The sequence below is a fragment of the Oculina patagonica genome, chromosome 2, assembly GCF_052425735.1.
Source record: "Oculina patagonica isolate OP01 chromosome 2, crgOcupat, whole genome shotgun sequence".
Classification (NCBI taxonomy): domain Eukaryota; kingdom Metazoa; phylum Cnidaria; class Anthozoa; order Scleractinia; family Oculinidae; genus Oculina; species Oculina patagonica.
This window is the reverse complement of record NC_135759.1, coordinates 28,660,397-28,684,778: the sequence shown is the minus strand read 5'-3', so window position 1 is coordinate 28,684,778 and position 24,382 is coordinate 28,660,397. Positions and strand designations below refer to the sequence as shown.

The 24,382-nt window shown below is 39.0% G+C and overlaps 3 protein-coding genes and 2 pseudogenes across 4 annotated transcripts; 1 reads left to right on the top strand and 4 right to left on the bottom strand.

Moving 5' to 3' along the window:
• Positions 1–197: 197 nt before the first annotated feature.
• LOC144643959 (CDGSH iron-sulfur domain-containing protein 2 homolog A-like) lies at positions 198–2,639 on the bottom strand. The gene is made up of 2 exons (XM_078503358.1): positions 2,266–2,639; positions 198–549 (listed from the first exon to the last, which is right to left on the bottom strand). The coding sequence occupies exons 1-2, from the start codon at positions 2,596–2,598 to the stop codon at positions 442–444; spliced, it is 441 nt and encodes a 146-aa protein (XP_078359484.1). The 5' UTR covers positions 2,599–2,639; the 3' UTR covers positions 198–441.
• Positions 2,640–5,127: 2,488 nt separating this feature from the next.
• Positions 5,128–7,230, bottom strand: LOC144643961 (CDGSH iron-sulfur domain-containing protein 2-like). The gene is made up of 2 exons (XM_078503360.1): positions 6,885–7,230; positions 5,128–5,632 (listed from the first exon to the last, which is right to left on the bottom strand). The coding sequence occupies exons 1-2, from the start codon at positions 7,191–7,193 to the stop codon at positions 5,537–5,539; spliced, it is 405 nt and encodes a 134-aa protein (XP_078359486.1). The 5' UTR covers positions 7,194–7,230; the 3' UTR covers positions 5,128–5,536.
• A 29-nt stretch (positions 7,231–7,259) lies between these two features.
• Positions 7,260–12,969, top strand: LOC144643946 (sodium/hydrogen exchanger 9B2-like; annotated as a pseudogene). The gene is made up of 8 exons (XR_013569000.1): positions 7,260–7,870; positions 8,859–9,034; positions 9,529–9,635; positions 9,952–10,104; positions 10,541–10,649; positions 11,504–11,640; positions 12,035–12,115; positions 12,536–12,969. The product of XR_013569000.1 is annotated as a sodium/hydrogen exchanger 9B2-like (transcript).
• Positions 12,970–13,208: 239 nt separating this feature from the next.
• On the bottom strand, positions 13,209–16,168 carry LOC144643938 (E3 ubiquitin-protein ligase TRIM45-like). Its single transcript, XM_078503339.1, has one exon. It carries the CDS (start codon positions 16,048–16,050, stop codon positions 13,867–13,869), a length of 2,184 nt encoding a protein of 727 aa, XP_078359465.1. The 5' UTR covers positions 16,051–16,168; the 3' UTR covers positions 13,209–13,866.
• Positions 16,169–16,706: 538 nt separating this feature from the next.
• On the bottom strand, positions 16,707–18,579 carry LOC144642269 (uncharacterized; annotated as a pseudogene).
• Positions 18,580–24,382: the final 5,803 nt, after the last annotated feature.

Below are 24,382 nucleotides of genomic sequence, written 5' to 3'. Positions count from 1 at the left end.
ATTTTTTGAAGGACCGTTCGCTACCCCTTTTTTTCTCTCACTTGGTAATTTTTTGCTTCTTGCTCAACGAACTGAAGGGAAGAGGGACTATTCATCATTGAGATTTACATTCTGAACTACATGTACCTTTGCTGGTTTAGCTATAATGAACATGCATAACTTTACCAATTAAAAAAAGGATTATATAAAATCACAACTGAGATTTGCAGCTTTTTTATGAAAAATAACTTACATCAAATTTTATTTGTTATTTTCTGCAAAAGACCAAACTTGCCCATTACTTCACTTCATTAGACAATTGCACCCAAATGTTTCCTAACACGCGTGTTTAGTGCATTACATTTTCAGTGAAACCTCTTTTTGAAACACCATGTGGAAAGTGCCTTTAACATAAAAAGTTTTATGTGCTTGTATTGCCCGGTGAAAACAATCACAAGTCTGTTAAGATGAAGGAATTGCTGCAGGCTTCTTTCTCTTCAGCACAACTGGCCCCACATTGTCTCCAGTTTCTTTATTGTGTTGAGTATGTGAGCCATCACACCTTGGAAACTAAAAAGTGGAGGTAAAAAAAAAGTATATTTAGTGTTAACTTTTAACTTTGTTATAAACTTTGAATCACTAGAAAAAAAAATCAGCTGATAATAATTGAAATCCAAGATTATATTATGTTGAATTATTCATCAATTGCCACATGCCCCATTCTTTGATAATCCACCGGTGCGCTTTTTATAGTCCCAGGCCACTTGAGAAATTTGCAAAATTTTGTTTTATTTGAAACTTAAAATGTTAAGAGACATAGAGAGACATAGTTTATTTAACCACGAAGAGCTCAGGAGCCGTAGCTCGTTAAAACGCTCTCGTGAAATAAAAAAGGTCTAAAAATTACAAATAAAAGACGGTTAAAAGGTAAAAAGTGTATATGTACAAAATTGTGATTATGATATGAATAAATAGAAATCTATATAAATATAATTCTAGTTAAAAGGTAATTACAATTTCAATTAAAAAGGTATCTAAAATTACAATAAAAAGTTCATTAAAAAATTACAATTTTAATTAAAAATGAAGCTAAAATTACAATTAAAAAGGTCTTTGAAAATTACAGTCAACAGAAAGAGCAACTGCAGCTTTCTTCTATAGGTTATTTGGATTCGGACAGTAATTTCTTAAAAGAGGTGAGATCTTCGGCCTGGCTTCCAAATGCGTCTAATCGAATTGCTAAATGAATGTTCAAGCCATGCTGTTGAGACGCTGGCCCGGACGCACTGGGCAAATTTTTGTTTATTTTGCGAAAAATCTGTCACCAGTTCCGTAAGACAAGTGCGCCCTGTGATTTTCAGATCTACCAAATTTTGTCAAGCCTTACCAAACTTCAAAGGCGCCGTCGTCCTGCCTCGGAGCAGGACAAATTTTTGTCAAGCGTCAAAACTGACAGATTTTTCAATTAACACCACTTAATCTTAAAGAAAACGTCAAACAAGTTTATTTGATCTCGCTTTTAAAGGCAGTGGTCTGCCAAAATATTTTATTTTTTCTCGACAATTGAGCTGTGAACGGCGGAGGACGGCAAAGATATAATGACAATCGACTCAGACAACAATATATATACGCTCGCAGTACTCCTGGCTTGGCACAATTTTTAAACCGCCCGAGTACAAGTACCGCTGCTGATCAAAACGAAAGCGCGGCGAGCCAAGACTATTGAATTGTACTAAAAGCGATAAATACGGCTCTTATCGGCCGGAACGTAAGACTCTTTTCAGCGAACGGAAAGTTATCGAAGGTGTACAGTTTTAACATGATTGACACTTTGTGGTTATCAAAAAAAATTGGTGTTTTCAAGTGCGTCCACAATTGCCAAATTCAAAATTTGGTAGAGACAAAATTTGTCGAGACTTTTGGTAGAGCCAAACAAATTTTGTCAGTCCAGTGCGTCCGGGTTGTGCCGTCGCCACGCAAGTTGAACTTAACACATGTCCGTATTTTATTTTTATTTTAAAAAACGATTGCAGATATATAAAGGGCCGTTGTTTTTTAGGCATCTAAATAATAAAACTTGTTAAAACTTAAAATGCAATACAAATAAAAAAATCAATAATATAGTGACTATTAATGTAAAGGAAACAAGCTGAGAAATGAACAAACTGATGACTAGACTGTTTGCTGCTGCAAATATCGTGTCGATATCACACTTAAACAAATATACGTCCATTCCAGTCTTTATAAGCTTAATTTGCATAAACCTTTTGTAAATGCCGGTTTTACCTTTTTTGATTTCCAGCAACGACAGAAGGCGTGATAAGCCGCCTTTTCTGCTAAATCTTCAATTTGAATTGTATCGGCAACCTTTTCCTTTTCCTTCTGCTGTGTTTTGTTTATCCAGTCCTGGTCTGGCTTCTTCGCAGCGGGCTTCGATGTTGAGCGCTTCAGCGATGAAATCACTAGATACAAGAACAGCGATACAGAAACCAACAATGGCGCAAGCTGGCCCCACTCCTTTCCAGAAAGCTTTAAAAACCCGCCAAATGTCGAAGGAATTGGAAGAGATCGGAGATAGTTTGGGAGCTGTTCTTTGATAGCACGTGAAATGGCTTCCATCTTGAATCACCCAGTTGACCACGTGATAGTTTATTTCTTGAATAAATTTGCTCTTTTATACCGGTATTGTTCTTTCGGTCAGTGTAAAACGCAGACTGCGGACTGCAGACTGCAGACTGCAGACCGGGGGTAAAATGCAGACTGAGGGTAAAATGCAGACTGCAGACTGCAGACCAGGGGTAAAATGAAGACCGAGGGTAAAGTAACGAAATGCGATTCACAAAGCCTTTTTCTCCGCCGGTTCCAAAGTTCGTCAGACCACGTTTCGCATGAGCGAACACGTGAATGAACTGGCGATATTAAAATAAATATATGCCGACACAAATGTGTTCAAATTTTACTTTTAATTTCTACAGACTTGTGAGACTTAACCTTTAATTTCAAGTCTCCTGCATCTGTTAACCGGATGAAACTGAATGGTTTACAGCCCTTTTAGCCTGTGCCCTTTCGGAAATTAATTTTATACGCGCACGAACTACATACGTCACATCAGTTGTACCGCTCGCTAAACATAAAAGCTTTGTACCTTTTATTTTTATGGTGTTTTATTACGACGGTTGGCGAAGCAAAGCCTTTTTAATAACTTAACTGCGGAAGGGTTTAATCTGTGCCAGTTAAAAACACTTGAAACATTGAAAGAGCTGTGGCCGCGGTATAATATGATCGCTGTAAACGTGATCTTGCTGTGATCGGCATGGTAAAAAAATATTTTTTTTAAACCGTTCAGTTTCATCCGGTTTACAAACGTAGATGGTTGTAAACTGAAGTTTAAGTGTCACAAAAATCTTTCAAATGCCTTTGCTGTATCAAAAAGTTAAATTTGATGAAATTTGTGTCGGCATAAAATCTATTTTATATGACATTTATCACCAGTTCATTTTCGTGATCGCTCGTGCGAAACGTTGTCTGTCGTTCATTCCTTCCAAATTTGGAGCCGGCTGGGAAAAAGGGGATTTGTGACTCATATTTCGTTACTTTACCCTCAGTCTGCATTTTACCCCTGGTCTGCATGTCTGCAGTCTGCATTTTACACTGACCGATTGTTCTTTTCGACTACGATATTGGATTTTCCACATTCTGCCTTGACTTTTGAAATACGTGCTTTTGTGAACTGGTTTTGTGAAAGTCGATTAAAAAGAGCAGCGACGCGAACAGCCTTTTAAAAACCGGAACCAGTATAACCTCCTAGACGTTCTTTCGGCTCGTCACGCAAACTTTCTCTTCAAGATTGCGTGACGAGCCAAAAGAATGTCTGCGTGAGAGGCTAGAAATCGTACGGCAAGAGGACATTTTTTGTTGGACACTTAGCAGGATCCAAAGATTGAATAAGGAATACTTGTCAACACTGAAACGATAAAATGCAATGCAGCAGGCCAAATATATATTTTTTTTGGCCTTTCATTGTTGTTACTGTTAACGTCAGGGGTGGATCTAAGGGGGAGGGTGCAGGATTGCACACCCAGCCCCACTGAGATGACCCGAAACTTTCTAATACAACTGGTATTCTGCCAAAAAACTATGTGGTTTATTGGTGCACCCCCTCTAAGAAAAATCCTGGATCCACCCCTGAACCTGCACAAACACACAATCACATGGTTGCTTGCTTGAACATTTAACAATCACACATCATCGGCAGGTTGGGGGGGGGGGGGGTTTGGGGTGGTTACAACGGTGGATCTCTCCCCCCCCCCCCTATGAGCTGTTGAAGTCCACCTATTATGGACAGCTGACTCAAAAGAAAACAGTTATGCCTGTACTCCAATTTGCTACATGTAGTTAGAAAAAGGAAGTCTGCGTCAACTGGTTTGTCCAATAAACCAACACAATGGAACATTTGAATTTACTGGTTTGTGTTCTATCGTGTTTATAGACCCCTGATCTCCCTTTATGCCCATATCTCAGGTGTCCCACCCTCCATCAAAAATCCTGGCTACAGGCGTGATCTGATACCCTGAGTTTTATTATGTATGTATTGTTAATGAGAAATTGAATTTGGAGAAATGTGATGGGTCAAAAAGCAAATTGCTGACAGTAAATTAAAAGAATTAAACAAACAAACAAAAAAAAAACGATGGGATGATTCAATCCCCCCCCCCCCACTTCATACTGCCCTGAATTATCCACAGTCATGCATAAGCACAGACATACCTACACTTTATATAAACACAAAATAAAAATGTCAATAACAACAAAAGAAAACAATAATAAAAAACTGATTTACATGTTTGCTGTGTAGGAACTGTACAAGAAAAACATTTATGCAACTGATTTCTCCTCCTTAAACCACATGTTATCTGAGCTTTCGCCTCTGTTACCCCCCAGACAATGCTTATTAGTGGTGGGTTTTGCTTTTTCACTCCCATTCAGCCCTACTTCACCCCAGATGGTACATCAGAAACATTCATTGAGGGTCACACTGGTTTGGCAAGTTTATAGGCCCTGTTGTCAATTTTGAACCACTAAAAATAAAATATACAAAATAACACCACCAACAACATTTAAGGTGCAACTTAAAATCATAGAACCAAATTTTGAAATACCAAGCATCAAGTTTAATTTTTAGATATTAAGATAGCGAATAGTGAGGTGCATCACTAATACCATTGCAAAAACCTACTACAACAGTTTTTTTGTTATCTTTTTAGATCAAATTATTAATCAATACTTTTAATGTGGAAAGTAACTGTTGCTGGTTCTTAAAAAATACCAGAGACATCAACTTGGAATTTGAAACTACATTTACATGAATTGATTTCTAAATTATAAATCTGAAAAGTAGTTTAGACCAGGACTGTTTCACATCTCATCAACCTACAAGTACAGAACATTCCAAGATACAAAGTTTTGGCACAAAGCAGTCAATTCACCATTTGCTGTCTCTTCATACATTTAACTAAACAGATCACATTTTGTAGATATTTTTAAGGAATCACGCCATTTAAGAAGATGGGTTTCCTCTCTTGACCACAACAGGTCCCACATTATCGCCAGTTTCCTTGTTATGTTGGTTGTGGCTGCCATCACAGTACGGGAACTGAAAAAAGACAAAAAATTGAAACAGATGTCATCTGATTGTGGACACTGAGAAAATACAGTAGATGCAAAAACACAGTAGTGGAGGGGGACAGAACAGGGGAAACCCAAACATAGAGTAGCCAGGGGATGTATATGAGGCAGGAGAGGTGGTGGGTCTGGGAGAAACATGGTAAAGTTCTGCGACATTGTGTTATATGCAATAGGGAAAGCACCGAGAGGCAGAAACGACTAAGGAAGTGGCAGACCTCTATTGGAGGGGGGCAAAGGGAGGACAGTAGGTGGGATTACCAATAAGGTAGGAACTAGGAGGAATAAGGAAAAATTTGCAACATTGCTTAGAATTTTGCAATAGAGAAAGCACAAACTGAAGAGCCAGGAACTACAACAGAAGGGGCAAGTACCAGGAGAGATATGTATAGGAAGCAAGAAGTTCAGACCCCCTTTCCATCCCCACCCAGTAGTAGTAGTTGATGAACTCTTTATTCTCACCACCTGCAGAATGCCGCAGTGGAACTTAACAAGACCTTGCACATGCAGCTGCATTTCTACTACCATGCATTGCATACAACTTGCAATCATCTCAAAGCTTCACTTGCACATGCTTCAATGTGGAAAAAGGCAATTTTATAAGAATCTTGAGTACCTTACATGACTGACTGACTTAGTTGATTATCAACAGGAAGTTGATAAAGGAAAATAAATGGCTGTAGTAAATTTTGAAAAGTTGGCGTTTTGAATATTAGCCCATTGTCTGACTGTCTGTCTGTCAGTCAGTCAGTCAGACAATGGGTCAATGTCAGTCAGTCAGACAAACAGATAGGCAGACAGACCCTGACAGAGCCAATTCTATTTTATATCCACCCACCTCCCCCTCTGTTGACGAGTTCAGTCAAAATTTCCCCACCAAGCCCCACTGAGAAAAACAAGTGCCCACATGATGCTTCCCTCAGAAATAACCCAATTTTTCTTAACGCCATAAGAAAAGCCAATTCAGAAAATCTCATCAACGGTGGATGTGGGGGGGGGATATAATAATAGTTTTTTGGTATCTTTTAGGGGTCAAGAAAAGCTTGAGCCACACCCAGATTGATCTCCTTTAGGGGTTCTTTTCAAAATTTCCGACGAGCATCCCCGTCCATTTCATATAGGAATCCCCCCCCCCCCCCCCCGGGAATGGAATGGCCTACAGACAGACAGTTGCAGACAGACTAAATGATTAAAGAAAGAAAAAGAAAGGTGTATGCACAAACCTTCTTCGATTTCCAGCAACGACAACAAGCAGTCGAGTCTCCAAGATCTTCAATTTGAAATACATCAGCTACCTTCTCCTTTTCCTTTTGCTGTGTCTTGTTCACCCAATCCTGTTCCTTTTTCGGCTTCGACGGCACAAGCGCTGAAATTACGAGGTACACAACGACAGAGGTTGTCACCATAAAAGGCACAAGCTGCACCCATTCGCTGCCAGAAAGCTTGAGGAACCCGCTAAATGTGGAAGGAATTGGTAAAGATCTAAGATAGTTTGGGAGCTGGATTTTGACGACACGAGCAACAGCTTCCATCTTGGAGATTTCGTCACGTGATGGCGGGAATCAAGGCCAGCGGACAGCAGCAGCTTCACAAATAGACACTATACGTCATGTATGTTGACATTCAAAGCAGATTTCATCATGGCGGACGAAGAGGACCTTCAAAATTGTGATAAAGAAACTCCTGTCATAAGCAAAAAAGCCAAGCTTTTACAATGTCTTGGACTAACACTACCTCCTTCAGGGTTCTGTGGACAAACTTTAACTCGCGGTCTTATCGTGTTATTATGCTGGGCAGTTTTATGGTCAATTCTTGGTCATGAACTTCAACCAGGAGGCAATATCTTCGGAATTTTCAACGTGATAATTCTTGCCGCTTTAGGCGGATATTTGACAAGAAAACTCTCTAGAGATACGTTACCATCTCTGTTAGGAATGCTCCTTGTTGGATTTATTCTTAAAAATGTTCCAGGGATCAATGTTGCTCGACATATCGACAAGAAATGGTCTGCAACTCTGCGAAGCATGGCGCTTGTTGTCATTTTGACGCGTTCTGGTTTGGAGCTTGACCCAGGAGCATTACGAAGGCTGAAGTTCACCGTAATTCGCTTGGCGTTTTCTCCGTGCATTTTCGAGGCCATAACAGTGGCTATTGTAGGAAAACTATTGCTAGACATGCCTTGGCTTTGAGTTTGGGGCTTTCAACTTGGGTAAGAGACGTCCATACCATGGTCCGCCCTCTCACAGCATATAGAAAAGAATTAATTCACATAAGAAAATGACTTCTCTTAAGAAAAATTAGCTGTATATTCCTGGTTCTTAAAACATGCTGCACAGAAGATTTTAGTATTGAAGTAAGCGTTTTCCACATTAAAAACCATGCAGGGGCATTTTGACCTACATTCACTTCAAGGATCTTTAAAGATCTTTGTAGACCTGCAAAAGATCTTTGAAGGTAAGAATTACAGAATTGTAGAGCAAATACTTTGCACTTTTATGCAAGATTCTTGAGGATCTTTGCAAGAATCATGAGAGTCTTTACACTTAGGAACATTGACATGCCTGATTAAATCAATTTTAATTAGTGACAAGAAAGTTGATTTGCTCCAAACTACCACCGAACATAATTATTTTGAATCTAACAGACCATGAGATTGGTTGCTGTAAGATTGGTTGCTAGGAATAGTATACTATGGGAAATGAAGAAACCTGTGAAGTTTTAACATGTGATTGGATGGATTTTGGTGTGTTCACCTGATTCAAAACATTTAGAGAAAGACTGGAAGAAGCTTTAAAGAAGACGTTTTAACAATGTTGCCCCCATATTTGTCAAGAAGTTGTAAAGTGATGAACAAATGGATGGAATTTTCAAAAGTATTTTCTTTATCTGCATGCATTGCAGGCCTTTGATTCTAGTCAGTGGTAGTTCCAGACCTTGAACTAAGATTGGTGGTGGGGGGGACTTTTTGTGCGTGTACACAAAAAAATTTAACTTTTAACAAGGGAAGTCATTCAAAAAAATAATGTCTTTTACTAAAAAAAGAAGAAGGGGGGTCTGGTACTCCCAGGTCCTTCCCCTATTATCTGCCACTGCTACCGGTAGTTATTATTTTGGCTGACTCTGCAGTCAATCATTGATGGCCAATCAATATTAATAAAAATAACCAGACATAAGGATTTTTCCTTTTTTTATTTTAGGTTTGTTCTAGGTGCCGTCACACCAGCTGTTGTAGTTCCTCAGCTTCTTACTCTACAGCAAAAGAGTTTTGGTGTTGAACAGGGAATCCCCACTTTAGTAATGGCAGCATCATCATTTGATGATGTCGTTGCCATAAGTTTGTTTGGGGTTTTCCTTGGAATTGCTTTTTCAGAAGGTTAGTTGTCATAAGCAAGTAGCATTACTCATGATTATGTTTACAGTGTACATGCCAATGTGTTTTATTAATTAAAACCAACTCAACAGTTCTGCAGAGATCTCAGCCTAAAAAAATCTAAATTTTGCATGAAGGTTCCTTGTGCTTTGTGTTGAGTCAACTCCAAAAAGCAGTGCTCCCCACACCCTTATCCCCTCCCACAAAAAAAATAATCAACAACTGGATAAACCTCCACAGACGTACAGATTATTATATTATGCTTCAATATACAAAAATTACCCTAAATGCACAAAGGTGTGAACAAATACTATTTAAAAAAACTTTTCTTGTAGCAGGGAGATTGGATAACTCATCCAAGATACTGGGAGAATCATCTGTTCCTGGACACTCCCATATACATGTAATCTGGGAAAGTTGGCATATATAGAGGATCTTGGTTTATAATAATTTTATACTGTTTTTATTGAACTGATGTGTATACATGTTTTACACAGGGAACTTAGTCTTCAACATCTTCAGAGGTCCCATTGAACTGTTAATGGGCATTGTATTTGGAACCTTGGTGGGCGTTTTATGCTGGTTCTTACCAAATAAAACTGAGGTAAATGTACATGCAGGTGTACACAGACTGTGAAATTATATTTATTGTGTATTATAATCTTTGTTTCTTATTATTCAGTTAGCTCATGCAGGTGATCACCAATGCAAACCCAAATTTTGGTAACTCAACCTCTCTGGCAATAAATTATTTCCTCAGCATACAATTCCATATTCCTGTTTTGATTTCTCTGAATGTCATTATAACAGGCAGTTACACCATCTTTTGATTTCTTAATAATAAATATTAATTCTGACACTGTATTAGAACTTGTTAAACCAGTTAATATTGTGTCTTGTTCTTTTTACTGTCATAATAGCAAGACAGATCTCGTAACAGATTTGTGATTCTTCTTGGTTGTGCCATGCTCTCAGTGTTTGGTAGTAATGTAGCTCAGTTCTCTGGAGCAGGAGCTCTTGGTGTTCTTATAATGGCTACTGTGGCATCATATGGCTGGGGAGACGTAGAGAAGGTTGGTGTTGGTATGAATGTACATGTAAGCTGTTTTGAGAGAAAACTCAAGTTCAAGGAATCAGTAGAACTCCAAGAAAGGGAGAAAAATTTAAATAAGGCATGGTGTGAAAAGGATTTTCTTTTGAGTAAAACTAATCAGTACCATCACTGGAGAAACAGGGCTGATCATATTTGCCAGTTTCCGTTATGTTCACACCTGTCCAATAATTTTCTCCAGGGATGATCACATACAATATGTACTGCACTGAATTGTACTAACGCCACACTAATAACACTGAATTAAATGATAACTAAAGGCAATCAGAAGATATAGCAAAGAACTGGAACAGATGTTAAAACATGTTTATTCTTAAGTGAGTTTAAGTGGATCTAAAAGTGTGGCACAGAATGATTTTTAGCTCATTATTATAACTGTAATGTTTTTGTTTTCTCAGGCTCCTATTGCTGATGCTATGGCTATAGTGTGGGAATTCTTTCAACCTCTGCTGTTTGGCTTGATAGGTGCTGAAGTCAGTATTGAATATATGGAAATTACACTCATTGGTATGTCAAGGAGAGAGTTTTCTGCCCCACTGTTGGAAATACAGTAGATGCTGACTTTAAGGCCTGGCAAAATGAGGAAACATGTTGCCATTATTGTTTCCTCGATTTGCTATGGTTCCTTGCCACACGGAAACACGGAATGTTTCTGTGGTGGAAACATTGTGGAAACATGCACACGCCACAAATGTTTCTGGAAACATGTTTCCTTGTTTCCAGGCCTTAAGTATATTACATGTGCAGGAAAAACATTAATACCATAAAAGCTCCATTATGCTCTGGACACTTTCTCTGTCTCATTTAAGCACCCCTCTCTAATTAATGACCACCTCTGAAAGTTCATTTTTTTACAAGCCCTTCCCCCTTTCCAGTCTCTCTTGTGTGAAAGGCAAACTGGCCAGAAGTGATGATAGGAGGCTGCAAATTCACTGGTGGCTTAGCATAGGCCAAAAATTAAGATGATGTGTCAGGCATGTTCCCTTGGAGATCTTCCTCCCCAGATTGTGATTGGGTTGCTGTGCCTGCCAATAATTTCAACCTACAGTACATGTATACTCAAATACAGAGCCTGTTGACAGGAATAGTGTCACAGTAAATCGTCTCTGCCATATCGTCAGGTTTCCCAGCAGCATTGAAGCAACATTAGACTACAGTGCACTGTGTAGTCAGTCACCTGCAGTAGTTGCCAGTCAGTAACAAGCCACAATGCTTGCTCTTTGGTAATCAGGAGCTCGAGCCTGGTATCTTCTTTTTACAATCGGGTGATAATAAAGCTGGACCCCAGGTGTAAAAATCCCAAGTGTAATCTATACTTACTGGTTCCAGTAATCTATTCTTGTTGTGTTGTTTTTTTACAGGGAAGGCCTTTGGTTTGCTCATCATAGCAATGGTCATCCGAATGATTGTAACCTTTCTCGTGGTGTCTGGAAACAATCTCAGTATCAAGGACAAATTATTTGTGGCCATTGCCTGGTCACCAAAAGCTACAGTCCAGGTGAATAACAAAGGACATAGTCATGTAACTGTTATAAAACATAAGTCTGTATTGAACTTAGTAGCATGCCAAAGTTAAATGTCAGTTGGGCATGTCAAATTATGGATGTCTCACAAAAAATATACATGCTGTACAAAATAGTGTGAACTCATACCCTAAAATAAGTATATATAAAAAAAAATTAGATTAAATAGTTGCTAAATCTTGGGAAAACCAAATTGCAAGTCGCGTTATTTTCTGACACTGTCTAGTTCTGTACTACTGATATTCTAAGAAATAAAACACGCATAATGCATGGCACCCAGGAGCATGAACCTGATTAAACTTACACGAGATGGTAATTCAAGAATAGCTTGGTCATTGTCTTGGCCGTTTTAACTATCTTTGCTTCTAGGCTGCCATCGGTTCCTTGTCACTCGATATCGCCCGAGAACGTGGTTTCACTGGAATGCGTGAAGAAGAACTTGGGATTCAGGTACTTTTAGTTGCTGTTTAAAAAAGTTAAGTCGCACTTGGGCCAAACTGGTTACAATACAAGGTCCCCCCCCCCCCTCCTCCAAAAAAAAAACATCCTCTAAGCTTTTATATAACAGGCTGCCAGTACCCATTAAAACTTCTCGGTGGAGAGACTTCCCTAAGAACACAACACCGTAACTCCAGCCAGTGGTTTGAAGTGGGTTTCTTCGTTCACGTATGACGTCATAATTCTTACTTATAAAAACTAGTTGTGGATCCTACAAACTACTGTTGACGTTAACCAGACTAATCTTAGTAGTAATTAATTTTTTCATGTCAAAACTAACAGCACAAAAACAGGTAGAAGATGGCAAAATTCAAGAATGTGTCATTTACCGGCAATTCAAATGACTACTTCTTTTTTTGGACTGCACTGTAGATCCTGACCATAGCTGTGTTGTCCATTCTCCTCACGGCTCCAACTGGTGCAGTGGCAATTGCCGTCTCAGGCCCCCGATTGTTACACCAGGCCGAGACAAGACAAGAAACTGGAGACAAAAGAGAGATTGAACCCATTCTTGATGGACCGGACGCAAGGTGCATAGAAATGAATACTACAGTGTAACTTGGCTCTATAGTCGCACCGGGTAGTGATGCAAAGTAAAGGATGTATTTTTCTTAAAGCAGTGTTTTTGTGTGTAAGAAATTCGCTGTAAGTTCTTTGTCAAACAAAGAAGAATTGTTATTGTAACCGTAATTAGAGATCACATAATTAACGTAATTCTGTTAGTACCTTATTGTTGGTAGTTTTTTTTGTGCGTGTATGTGCGTGTATTTCAATAAAAAAAGCGAAGGATGTTGATCATTATGCTGTTGGATTCCTTTTTATTTTGTTTGGCTGCTGTTTGTCTGTTTGTTGATGTTAGGGTAACTTACCTTGGTGAAAAACCTGTGAAAGACGGGCAATCAAAATTGCTGATTTGCAATAATAATACTTAATAATAATAATACTTTATTTATATGGCGCTATTTCTATTTCTAACCAACAGCGCTTTACAAGTTATTTACAATTAAAAATTACATATCTATATTAAAAAAGTTACAATTTGTATATAATAAAAAGAATAAAAGGTCAATAAAAGAATTAAAAAAAATAAAAACGAGACATGATGATCAATCATTGGTTACGACAAAGGTATTTCTATAAGGTAACGATCAAGCGATCGATACGCCAGACTGAATTTTGTTGATTGTCGATCGCTTCTAACTGTGGAAAAGTGGGGAATAATGCTCTTTTCGCTGCAATTTGTAATTGAAAATGTAATATTTGTTGATGCTCGGCTACATACGTTCACGATTTGTACTTATTGCTACGAATGTTACCACTAATGTTTGAACTAAAACATAAGGAGCTCTTCCTATATTCAAATACACTTTGCATCTAACAAAAGATAAAAAAAACATAAGGGGTAATATTTCAGGCTTTAGAACTCGTGTAATAATAAAGCAGAACTAACTCATGACTTTGCAAAACCGAAACTAGTGGATGTAATTTTTATTATACGTAAAATTGTGCGATTTGATCGGTTAGACTGAGAACTTCTATTATAATATTCACATTAAACAATGCCAATTTCCTAACCTAAACCTGTACCTTTTTTCTAATAATGCAAATTTCTTCGTTTGTGTGGTTGCACAGCAACAATCTCTTTCTCAGACTCAAACATTTTCACTCTATTGCTAACAGTTACAATCTGTTTTTCCTCTTTTTCAATGGAGGACGTCAATATGAGTGCCTTTCCAGTTATTAGCAACAAAGAGATCACCACTGCTAGAAGCAGCAATTGAGTGAGGTTCATTTTGATCTATCAAATTAAGAAATTTTCCTTGCAGTGTAAACACTTGCAACCTCTTGTTATTACGGTCACACACTATTAAGCTGTTGAATTTGTCGATTGCTAGTCCATATGGACAACGCAGCTCTCCGTTATCACTCCCCTCGTTGCCAATGTCGTACAAAAACTCTCCTTCGTTGTTGAATACTTTGATGCAACAATCCCCGGGATAGCAAACAAAGAACATGCCCTGGTGATAAACTGGAAACCTCGGGCGCCAATTATTACAGTCTGGAGTAGTGAAGGTAAGCAGTACTTCTGCTGCATCAGAGGAGAGGACCTTAACTGTCTTGTCATGCAGGTTAGTCACAATTATCCGGCCATCATGTGCAACCGACAGGTCCAACGGTTCTTTCACTTGGTCGTTGGTGATGCGTTTAATAAATTGAAGTCTTTCAGTAAATAAAGAAATTCTACGAGCGTGAATAACTAAAATCTCACCCGATCTGGTAAAGGCTACTGAGGTGGGTTTACCATCATGTTGATCAAAAACAAACTCTGCAATGTATTTCCCCCTTGAGCTAACCAGTTGAACTCTCCAGTTCTTATTGTCTGCAACTGCAATAGTGTCGGTCGTTTCATTGAATGCAATACTTGCATCCCAGCCAAAAGATCTTAACCCAAATTGGAATTCAAACTTGTACTGATGTGGGGAGACCTGAAAACACCAAGGGCTGTTCATCAGCGGTTGGTCATTCAGCGTGATTACTACAGTATGTTCATCAGCACAGTGAGGAGTATAAGTGACTGTATATTCACCATCCTTGTTGTCATTTATCACCTTGTCCACAAGGTCCTCTCCAGATGAAGTTTTGATTGTAATTTTCAATTGATCGTTTTCATAATAACACTGTTTTCCCTCGAAATCTTTTGTTGTGATTGTAAAGTTAGCTTCGATTCCAACTTCTGCTTCTTCCAAGCCTTTTCCTTCTGCCACGGATTGTGAAGAATCTGAGTAGCTAACAACAATTTCACCCAGAACGGCGCGTCGCACATCTTCGACAACCTTTTCATTTATCACATAATTTACATACAATGGTTTCTTGGGACTCTTGACGTTCGCTTCGGCTTCTTCATTTAAGAGAGTTTTACATCGTTCAACAACAGCTTGTTGTTGCAGAATTTCAAAGCTGAGGTTTCTTTGCAAAACCGCTTCGCAGTATTCTGCAGAACTTTTTAATTGCTTGACTAACAACTGTCGCTCCTGTTGTACCGCGTGACGTCTCTGTCGTTCCTCGTCAATTTCATTTAACTTGGCCACCATTGCCATTTCATGTTCCTTTACAATTCGAACAAGTTCTTCAGTAGTTGTTCGTAACTTGTTACGAGCAGCTTCAGTGTCTTCTCTGCTCCTGTTCAAAACTGCTATCTCTTGTACCAGCTGCTTCTCGAAACGATCGATTTTTGTTTTCGCTTGTTCGACGACCTCCGTAATTTGCATCTTCTGTTCTTCGGCGGCTTCCTGCATATCCAACATGGCGTGTCGATTGTGATTTAAGATTACGCATTTTTGACAAGCACAAACGTTACATTCTTGACAATAATATTCAAGTGATTCTTTCTCGTGGTATTTCTCACCACACATGACGGGCCGCTGCATCATCTCTTCAACATCTTGAGCTTTCAAATTCTGAATCAAAACACTGCGATGATGGCGAGAGATTTTCATTTGATTGTGGACTTTAGCACAAGCGTTGCAAAAGAAATCGCTGCAGTCAAAACAGTAGCAAGTTGCGGTGTTGTTTTCTTCACAACTGCTGCAGGTCTGTGATTGTGGATTATCATCTCCCAAAGCCAACACATCCACCAATCGGTTGAGATGAAAAGATGTAGGAAGGCCACCAAACGTGTCCCCTTCAGGAATTTGGAAGTCAGTCAGGCAAACCGGACACTTGATTGTTGTTTGTAGCTGTCTTCTTGCATAACCTGCGTGTTTGTCGAGACACAGCAGACAGAATGAGTGTAAACATGGCAGAGTCTTGGGCTCGTTGACTGTTTCTAAACAGAGAGGGCACTCGGCTTCCTTCTTGAGATTTTGGAACAACTCTCGAACATCCATGTTTAATTTTCCCTGTGAGGACGTGTACGGCGCAGCTGCAGTTTCTGCACTGAAGCGAGACGTCACGCGATGTTCATGACATGACAGGCGAAAACCGAGCTTCCTCGGAAAAGGTCAGGTTTTTTCTCAGAAAACGTTTCTCGTTTTTTTTTTTTTTTTAAGTTTCTTTTGTCCAATCAAGCCGTAGTTTGGGTATCTGAACATATTTAATTACAACCTCAAGTAGTCAACTGATACTTTATCGTTAGTATCGAGCTACACTCTAAGGTGAAGAAATGATCCTCGCAATGAATTGCAAGTTAAAATAAAGAAACTGCAAAGAAAGAAACCAGAAAAGTTCTTCACTTTACATCTCATCCGTAGTTCATATATACATCTGGAGCACACTGTAATGAGACCCTAGCTAGATTCCGGGGGGGGGGGGCCTAGATCCTGACTATTCTGATCTCGTCACAGTTCCTGGTGCAGTGTCAGCTTCCTGCAGCTTCAGGTCGTGACAAGAAAAGAAGCTGGGGAAACAACATTGAGGTTGAATTGAAACCAGTCTCTACTTATGACCTCACTCACCACGAGTCTCCCATAGCTCAGTGGTTAGTGTGGTTACTGCGGCCAACTGGAATCTGAAAGGTCATGGCTTCGACTCCCGTTGAGGGGCTAAGTAAACACTTCTTCATTTATTTTCACTTTATCCAAGTCGCTTTTTCACTTATTATAACAATATAATTTAAATAAGGAGCAAGAAAAAACTGTCGTTCTGTGGATTTACGTTTTATAAGGAATCAGCAAGAGACTATTACACATCCACTGAGAAATACTGCAATCTTGTTCTGGCTACATTACTTATTTTCCCGGCGGGGCACTTCCTATAAATGGGCTTGAAAATTCTGGCAAGTTGTGATTTATGAACGGGAATATTCGCCGAAAAAAGTGTTACCGTATTTATTGCTGTTGTTCAATATTTGACAAACAGCTCTCAGAAAGTGACTAAGTTGGGGTCGTAAAAATTAAATTTACCCAAAAGTGACTAAGATGGGGTCTATAATTGGCCATAGAATATGACTATAATGGGGTAGGGGTTCTGAGAGGCCAGCGGCACATACCTAACAAATATTTACCCAAGTACCCCCCCCCCCCCGGGCTCATTTTCTATTCCACGCTAACTAAAATGTTACAAATGCTGTACTTAAGCTACTCGGACGCTTTCTACGATGGTATGTATAAAATACCGTATTAAGGGGGCTTATTAAATTTTTGGACCTTGAGACCTTTGGACCTTGAGAGGTGGGCGCTTATTCGAGGCTGGGCGCTTATTAAATTTTCACCATTTTTAGCAAAAAGTACGCTTGTTTTGCAAGAAAACGATATATAATAACAAAACGTGAGGTACCAAAGCTGAATTCTAACTGTTCCGTGAAAGTTTTTGTAAAATATTAAGAAAACGCGGTCTTCTGGGTAGTCCCTTTGTAGTACTTAGTCAATTTCAATCTTACAGTCAATAGTAGTCAATATTCCTCTTGTGCTCTCTTTCTAGGGAGTGGGGGGAGGCGCTTATTCGAGGCTGGGCGCTTATTAAATTTTCCTACCTATAGGGTGGGCGCTTATTCGAGGCGGGCGCATATTCGAGGTTGGGCGCATAATCGAATAAATACGGTAGTTGTGGCATAACAGCCTAGCTACAAAGAAGTAAAGAAAATTAAAAAAAATGAACTGTGGGCAACAACCGAAACAACCATTACTATGTTCTTGGCTCCGTTTTGCGTTAAAGCAACCCTTATAACTATAAAAACGCCAGTGAAACTGAAATTATCACAAAGTGTACTGTCATCAGGATGGTCTTGCTGCACGATTACATGTTTTTATTCCTTAGAACCCTCGAATATCGAGAGCGGTATTTTCTTTATTGTGCAGCATCCCTGAATCAGCTCTTCTAGCTCAACGAATTTCTTATCAAGGCCGGCTTTCTTTGATTGTAGAGACAAGTGATGAAGTCTGGCGTCGTTCTTGATGTCTGCTAGCTCCTTTAACATGTCGTCTGTTTTCTCCTTTGTGTTCTTACCAAGTTTCTCAAGTTCCCGTCTAATCGTCCTCAAAAGATCGACGATGATGGGTATTTCTTTTTTTAACGGTCGTTGCCTCTCCTGCATCTTTTCTACAGCCATGCGGTCAAGAGTTGTACACATTAAAGCCCAATCCTGCTGCATAATATCATCTTTTTTTCTGTCGTCATAAAAAAACATATTTTTTAGTCGCTTGAAAGAAGAACTTAGTTTGTTTTCCATTGACTCCGATTCTGATTCAGCGTTCTTAAGATAACCACGTATTTCCTGCGCCTCTTTCTTGAATGCTTCAAAGTTCGCGTCAACATTTTCCTTCATCTCTTTTATATCACTTAAAAGCCATTGCCACAAGCATTTCTTCAAGTTGGAGATCACTGCTGCTGCGTGAGCCTTTATCCCCTGTGATTGTGTGGTAAATGTGCTGTTCACCCGGGCTCTTTCCACTGGGACGCATCCAGAAAAAATAAACCATGATTTACGAGTCTTGAAAAAATCCCCCTCTGTAAATTTTGTGGGTTACCTATTCAATAACAACTAATATTCCAATATTCAGACAAAAATTGAGATTGAAACCGGCCAACCGGAATCTGAAAGGTCATGGGTTCGACTCTCGTTGAGGGACTTAGAAAACACTTCTTCATTTATTTTCACTTTATCCAAGTCCCATTTCACTTATAATAACAATATAATTTAAATAAGGATCAAGAAGAAACTGTCATACTGTGGATTTACGTTTAATAAGGAAAATGCAAGAGGTTATTACACATGTACTGGTGTTACACATCTACTGAGAAAACCTGCAATCTGTTCCGGCTACATGAGTCATTTTCTATTCCACGCTAACTAAATGTTATAAATGTTGTACTTAAGCTACTCAGTCGCTTTCTACGAAGGTATGTCTAAAATAGTTGTGGCACAATGGCCTATTTACAAAGAAGTAAAGCAAATTAAATAATCGGCATGCAGTGCATGCAGAAGCGATGACGTTTCACAAAGGGTCTAACATAATTGAGGGCGTGATAAAGACTTTTATCCAATTGCAGTGTACATTTTGTAAAGCTAAGAAGCAATGTTGGTGATTGTCTAAATAGCATAGTTAGGATATGATGGAATTCAAATAAATACAGAATTAACAGTAGTTATAAATTCACAGGCCAAGGATGCAAAGTTAATAATACATTTTCTTCGTAGATTTGCTCAATTGAACAACAGTAGATTGTGTTATATTGTAGTGTGTGACTTCCGATAAACGACATACGATACGCGGAGCTAGCGTTTAAGCTGCGAGAAAGGTCAAATGGTCTCTTGCTCACCGCGGCCCTTATTACTATTATAAGAGTTAGAAATTTCTGTCTACTAATTCTAATAGATCCCATCATATGTAATTAGTCTCTTTCGTTTATACATTGTAGTGTTCCATTCTAACTGCACGGGAGTATTTTGCTTTTGTGTTCTACGCGGCGATTTCTTGTTATCAAGTTAAAGTTGATTTCTGTTCGACCGAAACAGACAAAAAGCGAGCGGACAAAAAGATCGGGTCGGTCGTGCGATGACAATAAGCGATTTCCTGACGTCATCGCTTAAAAATAAACTGTGGGTATATGGTAGGGCTCATAGAAGCCAAACAACTTCGAAATAACCATGACTACGTTCTTGGCTCTGTTTTTCTTTAAGCAACCCTTTTAACTATAAACAGTTCCTTTTAAACTGGTTTGTCACATCAGAATGGTCTCACTGCACGATTACATGTTTTTATTCCTTAGAACCCTCGAATATCGAGAGCGGTATTTTCTTTATTGTGCAGCGTCCCTGAATCAGCTCTTCCAGTTCAAAGAATTTCTTATCAGGGCCGGCTTTCTTTGATTGTAGAGACAGATGGTGAAGTCTGGCGTCGTTCTTGATGTCTGCTAGCTCCCTTAACATGTCGTCTGTTTTTTCTTTTGTGTTCTTACCAAGTTTCTCTAGTTCCCGTCTAATCGTCCTCAAAAGTTCGACAATGATGGGTATTTCTTTTTTTTCTTGTCTCAATTCTTGCCTCTCCTGCATCTCTGCTATAGCCATGCGGTCAAGAGAATTACTCATTGCTTCTATCGCATTTGAGCCATATGTATCTCTGTCCTCGTAAAAAAACATATTTTTTAATCGCTTGAAAGACGAACTTAGTTTGTTTTCCATTGCCGCTCCGATTCTGATTTAGCTTTTGCAACATAACCACGTATTTCCTGCGCCTCTTTCTTGAATGCTTCAAAGTTCGTGTCAACATTTTCCTTCATCTCTTTTATATCACTTAAAGCCATTGCCACAAGCATTTCTTCAAGTTGGAGATCACTGCTGCTGGGTGAGCCTTTATCCCCTGTGATTGTGTGGTAAATGTGCTGTTCACCCGGGCTCTTTCCACTGGGACGCATCTAGAAAAAAATAAACCATGATTTACGAGTCATGAAAAAATCCCCCTTTTTGTCTCGTGTTACGTCACGGTCACGTCGTGAACGACGTGACCGTGACGTAACACGAGATTATCCGAGGGGACTTGGTAGCTCAGGATAGTGCTTTGTGTAAGACCTCTCGTAAGGTAACGAAGTGATAAAGTAGCAAGGAAACAAGGTAAGAAATAGACATATTTACATAGATACATTTTGCTGATAAGATGCATCGGGATGCTGTTCTTCGTATTGCGCGTTTTCTCTTGTCGAGTTTTAAACGTGCTTATTTACACGTGTGAGACATGGTGTAAATGTTTGGATTACTAAGGTATGTGAATAATGTAATATATTACATGAAGTATCATCTTTAGTAATACCGCCAAATCTGATAAGGAGATTTTATCTCACGTATGTTGCTTAAATAGGTAGTTTTTTACATGGAAAATGAATTTATCTTTACGGTAGGTTTGTGTTTTGATATTATATTTGCGGTGGGTATTGTTAAAGTATGCGGCTGGCTGAAAAGCTGTTGTTAAATTTCTGTTTGCGTTACAAGAAAGCCATTTTGGTGGGTGTTAGGGTCGAGGGTTGTTGAGGTCAGAGCAGTTTTCAGATATGTCAAATGATGTGTCAAAAGGAGAATATTAAGTGAAGTTACCACGCAAACAAAAATATTGATGTGGTATCTCATCTTCGGCTTTGTTCGTTTCTTTAAACTTTATTCAGTAAAGAATAGGAAGGGCGTATTATGAATAGTGTAGAAACAGAATAAAAGGATTAAGGGAAGTGCGATTATCGTTATCTGAGAAACAGGAAATTAATTTGCTTTGCTTTGTTAATTGTATACGCTTTCCAGAACGTGATATGATATTTTGAAGACACTAAGGTCACAAAGTCAAATTCATAATTCCTTTTTGTTTGTTTTTCTTAGGGCCGGGTCGCACTAAAAAAAAATTTGGAAGAATTTGTTTACTTTGCGGTGAAAATCTATCAACACGTGAGATTTTTAAGTGCGACCTCCACTTAAAAAAAAAGGCGAACCGATTTTCCAAAATTTTGTCTTTAATAACAAAGGAAGCCGTCTCCAGTGATAACAGAACCTGTCAGGGAAATGACATTGAAGGTCATGATCGCACGCAATCACAAAGCGCGGGAACTTCGCTAGAACACTCGATCATGGATGGAGGTGGCTTTTTTCTCAGTTCAACACCATTTTATCCGGTTACTTTTTTGATCATCATCAGCAGCAGCAACAGCAGTTTGGCCCTTTTATGAATGAACTGCATTCGCAGTTAAACGTGGGTGAAGGCAGTCAAAGCAGGCCAGGGAGCGCATCGAGCAATATAACGAGCTCCCCGACGAGTCCCGTTGCTGTTGCAAGTACATCTACAGCATCTTCTCCCGAATCCGGACCGGCAAAGAGAACTTACGACAAATGGGTCCGACGATGATCAGAAAATGCTAATTCGTCTTTGGGCTGATAATTTCAATCGCCTGAAGAGCAGAGAAGCACGAAAGGTCTGGGATGAAATGAGGCGAGCACTGAACTCGAAATTTGGCACGAAGAGGACCAGGGATAAAGTCTTTTAAGCGTCAAGCAATCAAATTCATTTCCGGTTGTCACTTGCGAAGCCGGACCAAGATATATTAAGTGATAATACACAATACATCTTGCAACAGTATCAACAAAATGCAAGTAATCAACGTTTTCACGGAACATATATCTTGTCCTTCCACGGCGTAAATTTCGAGAGTTTAAAGCGTATTTTACAAATAGACTTGAGCAAAAACAAACTAAACTAGCAAAACATGTGGCAAAGAAGTGTGAAACAAACAGGAAACCACGCAGCGCAGACTATAAATGCAATGACCTCTAGACATTTCCTTGGCCACAATCTTACGGCTCTATTTAATACATAATGCCTCCAGATAAAACAGATCCCCATTAGAAAGAAGTGAGAAGCAAATTACGTCGAAAAACCTTCTCAGGAAACTAATTTGCTTTGCTTTTCACCACTTCGGCTTTAGATTTCAAGTGTAGTGTCAGGTGACGTTCTTGTTAAACAAAGACTGAACGTTCGGGCAACATCTGTCGAAGATACTGTGTAGTGGGTAGTCGGGGGGTAGTGTACAATCGGGTCGAGGGTTGTTGGCGCCAGAGCACTTTTCAGATATGTCAAATGATGTGTCAAAAGGAGAATATTAAGTGAAGTTATCACGCAAACAGAAAAATTGAAGTGGTATCTCATTTTGCGTTTTGGTAGGTTGTTTAAACTTCATTCAGGCCATAATAGGAAAGCAGTATATTGAATACGCGGTAGATACAGAATAAAACCATTAAGGGAAGTGCGAATATCGTTATCTGGAAGTAGGTAATTAAGTATGTAATTAGCAAATCATTTGATAGTGCGTTTTGCAGTTGTTGAATACCTTAGAAATCATTGCGAAGATTTTGTTGAGTTTTTGGAAGGACAGTTGGACAGGTTTGACTATTTGAGTAGAATGTGAAGAAAGGGCACATGGTGCGATGCTGGTATAGCACAAGCTGTTGCAAATGCTTGAGAATGAAATTTGAGAAATAATATTGTAGAATCCGGAGATGGTTTTTCTGAGCTTATATGATTGTTAGCAACGGGTGCTACTTTACTGATCTGTAACACGAGACAGCCCAACGGGCACTTTGATTAGATTTCGTGGGTTACCTATTCCAATAACAACTAATATTCCAATAATCAGAAAAAATTGAGATTGAAACCAGCCAACCGGAATCTGAAAGGTCATGGGTTCGACTCTCGTTGAGGGACTTAGAAAACACTTCTTCATTTATTTTCACTTTATCCAAGTCCCATTTCACTTATAATAACAATATAATTTAAATAAGGATCAAGAAGAAACTGTCATATTGTGGATTTACGTTTAATAAGGAAAAAGCAAGAAGTTATTACACATGTACTGGTGTTACACATCTACTGAGAAAACCTGCAATCTGTTCCGGCTACATGAGTCATTTTCTATTCCACGCTAACTAAATGTTATAAATGTTGTACTTAAGCTACTCAGTCGCTTTCTACGAAGGTATGTCTAAAATAGTTGTGGCACAATGGCCTATTTACAAAGAAGTAAAGCAAATTAAATAATCGGCATGCAGTGCATGCAGAAGCGATGACGTTTCACAAAGGGTCTAACATAATTGAGGGCGTGATAAAGACTTTTATCCAATTGCAGTGTACATTTTGTAAAGCTAAGAAGCAATGTTGGTGATTGTCTAAATAGCATAGTTAGGATATGATGGAATTCAAATAAATACAGAATTAACAGTAGTTATAAATTCACAGGCCAAGGATGCAAAGTTAATAATACATTTTCTTCGTAGATTTGCTCAATTGAACAACAGTAGATTGTGTTATATTGTAGTGTGTGACTTCCGATAAACGACATACGATACGCGGAGCTAGCGTTTAAGCTGCGAGAAAGGTCAAATGGTCTCTTGCCCACCGCGGCCCTTATTACTATTATAAGAGTTAGAAATTTCTGTCTACTAATTCTAATAGATCCCATCATATGTAATTAGTCTCTTTCGTTTATACATTGTAGTGTTCCATTCTAACTGCACGGGAGTATTTTGCTTTTGTGTTCTACGCGGCGATTTCTTGTTATCAAGTTAAAGTTGATTTCTGTTCGACCGAAACAGACAAAAAGCGAGCGGACAAAAAGATCGGGTCGGTCGTGCGATGACAATAAGCGATTTCCTGACGTCATCGCTTAAAAATAAACTGTGGGTATATGGTAGGGCTCATAGAAGCCAAACAACTTCGAAATAACCATGACTACGTTCTTGGCTCTGTTTTTCTT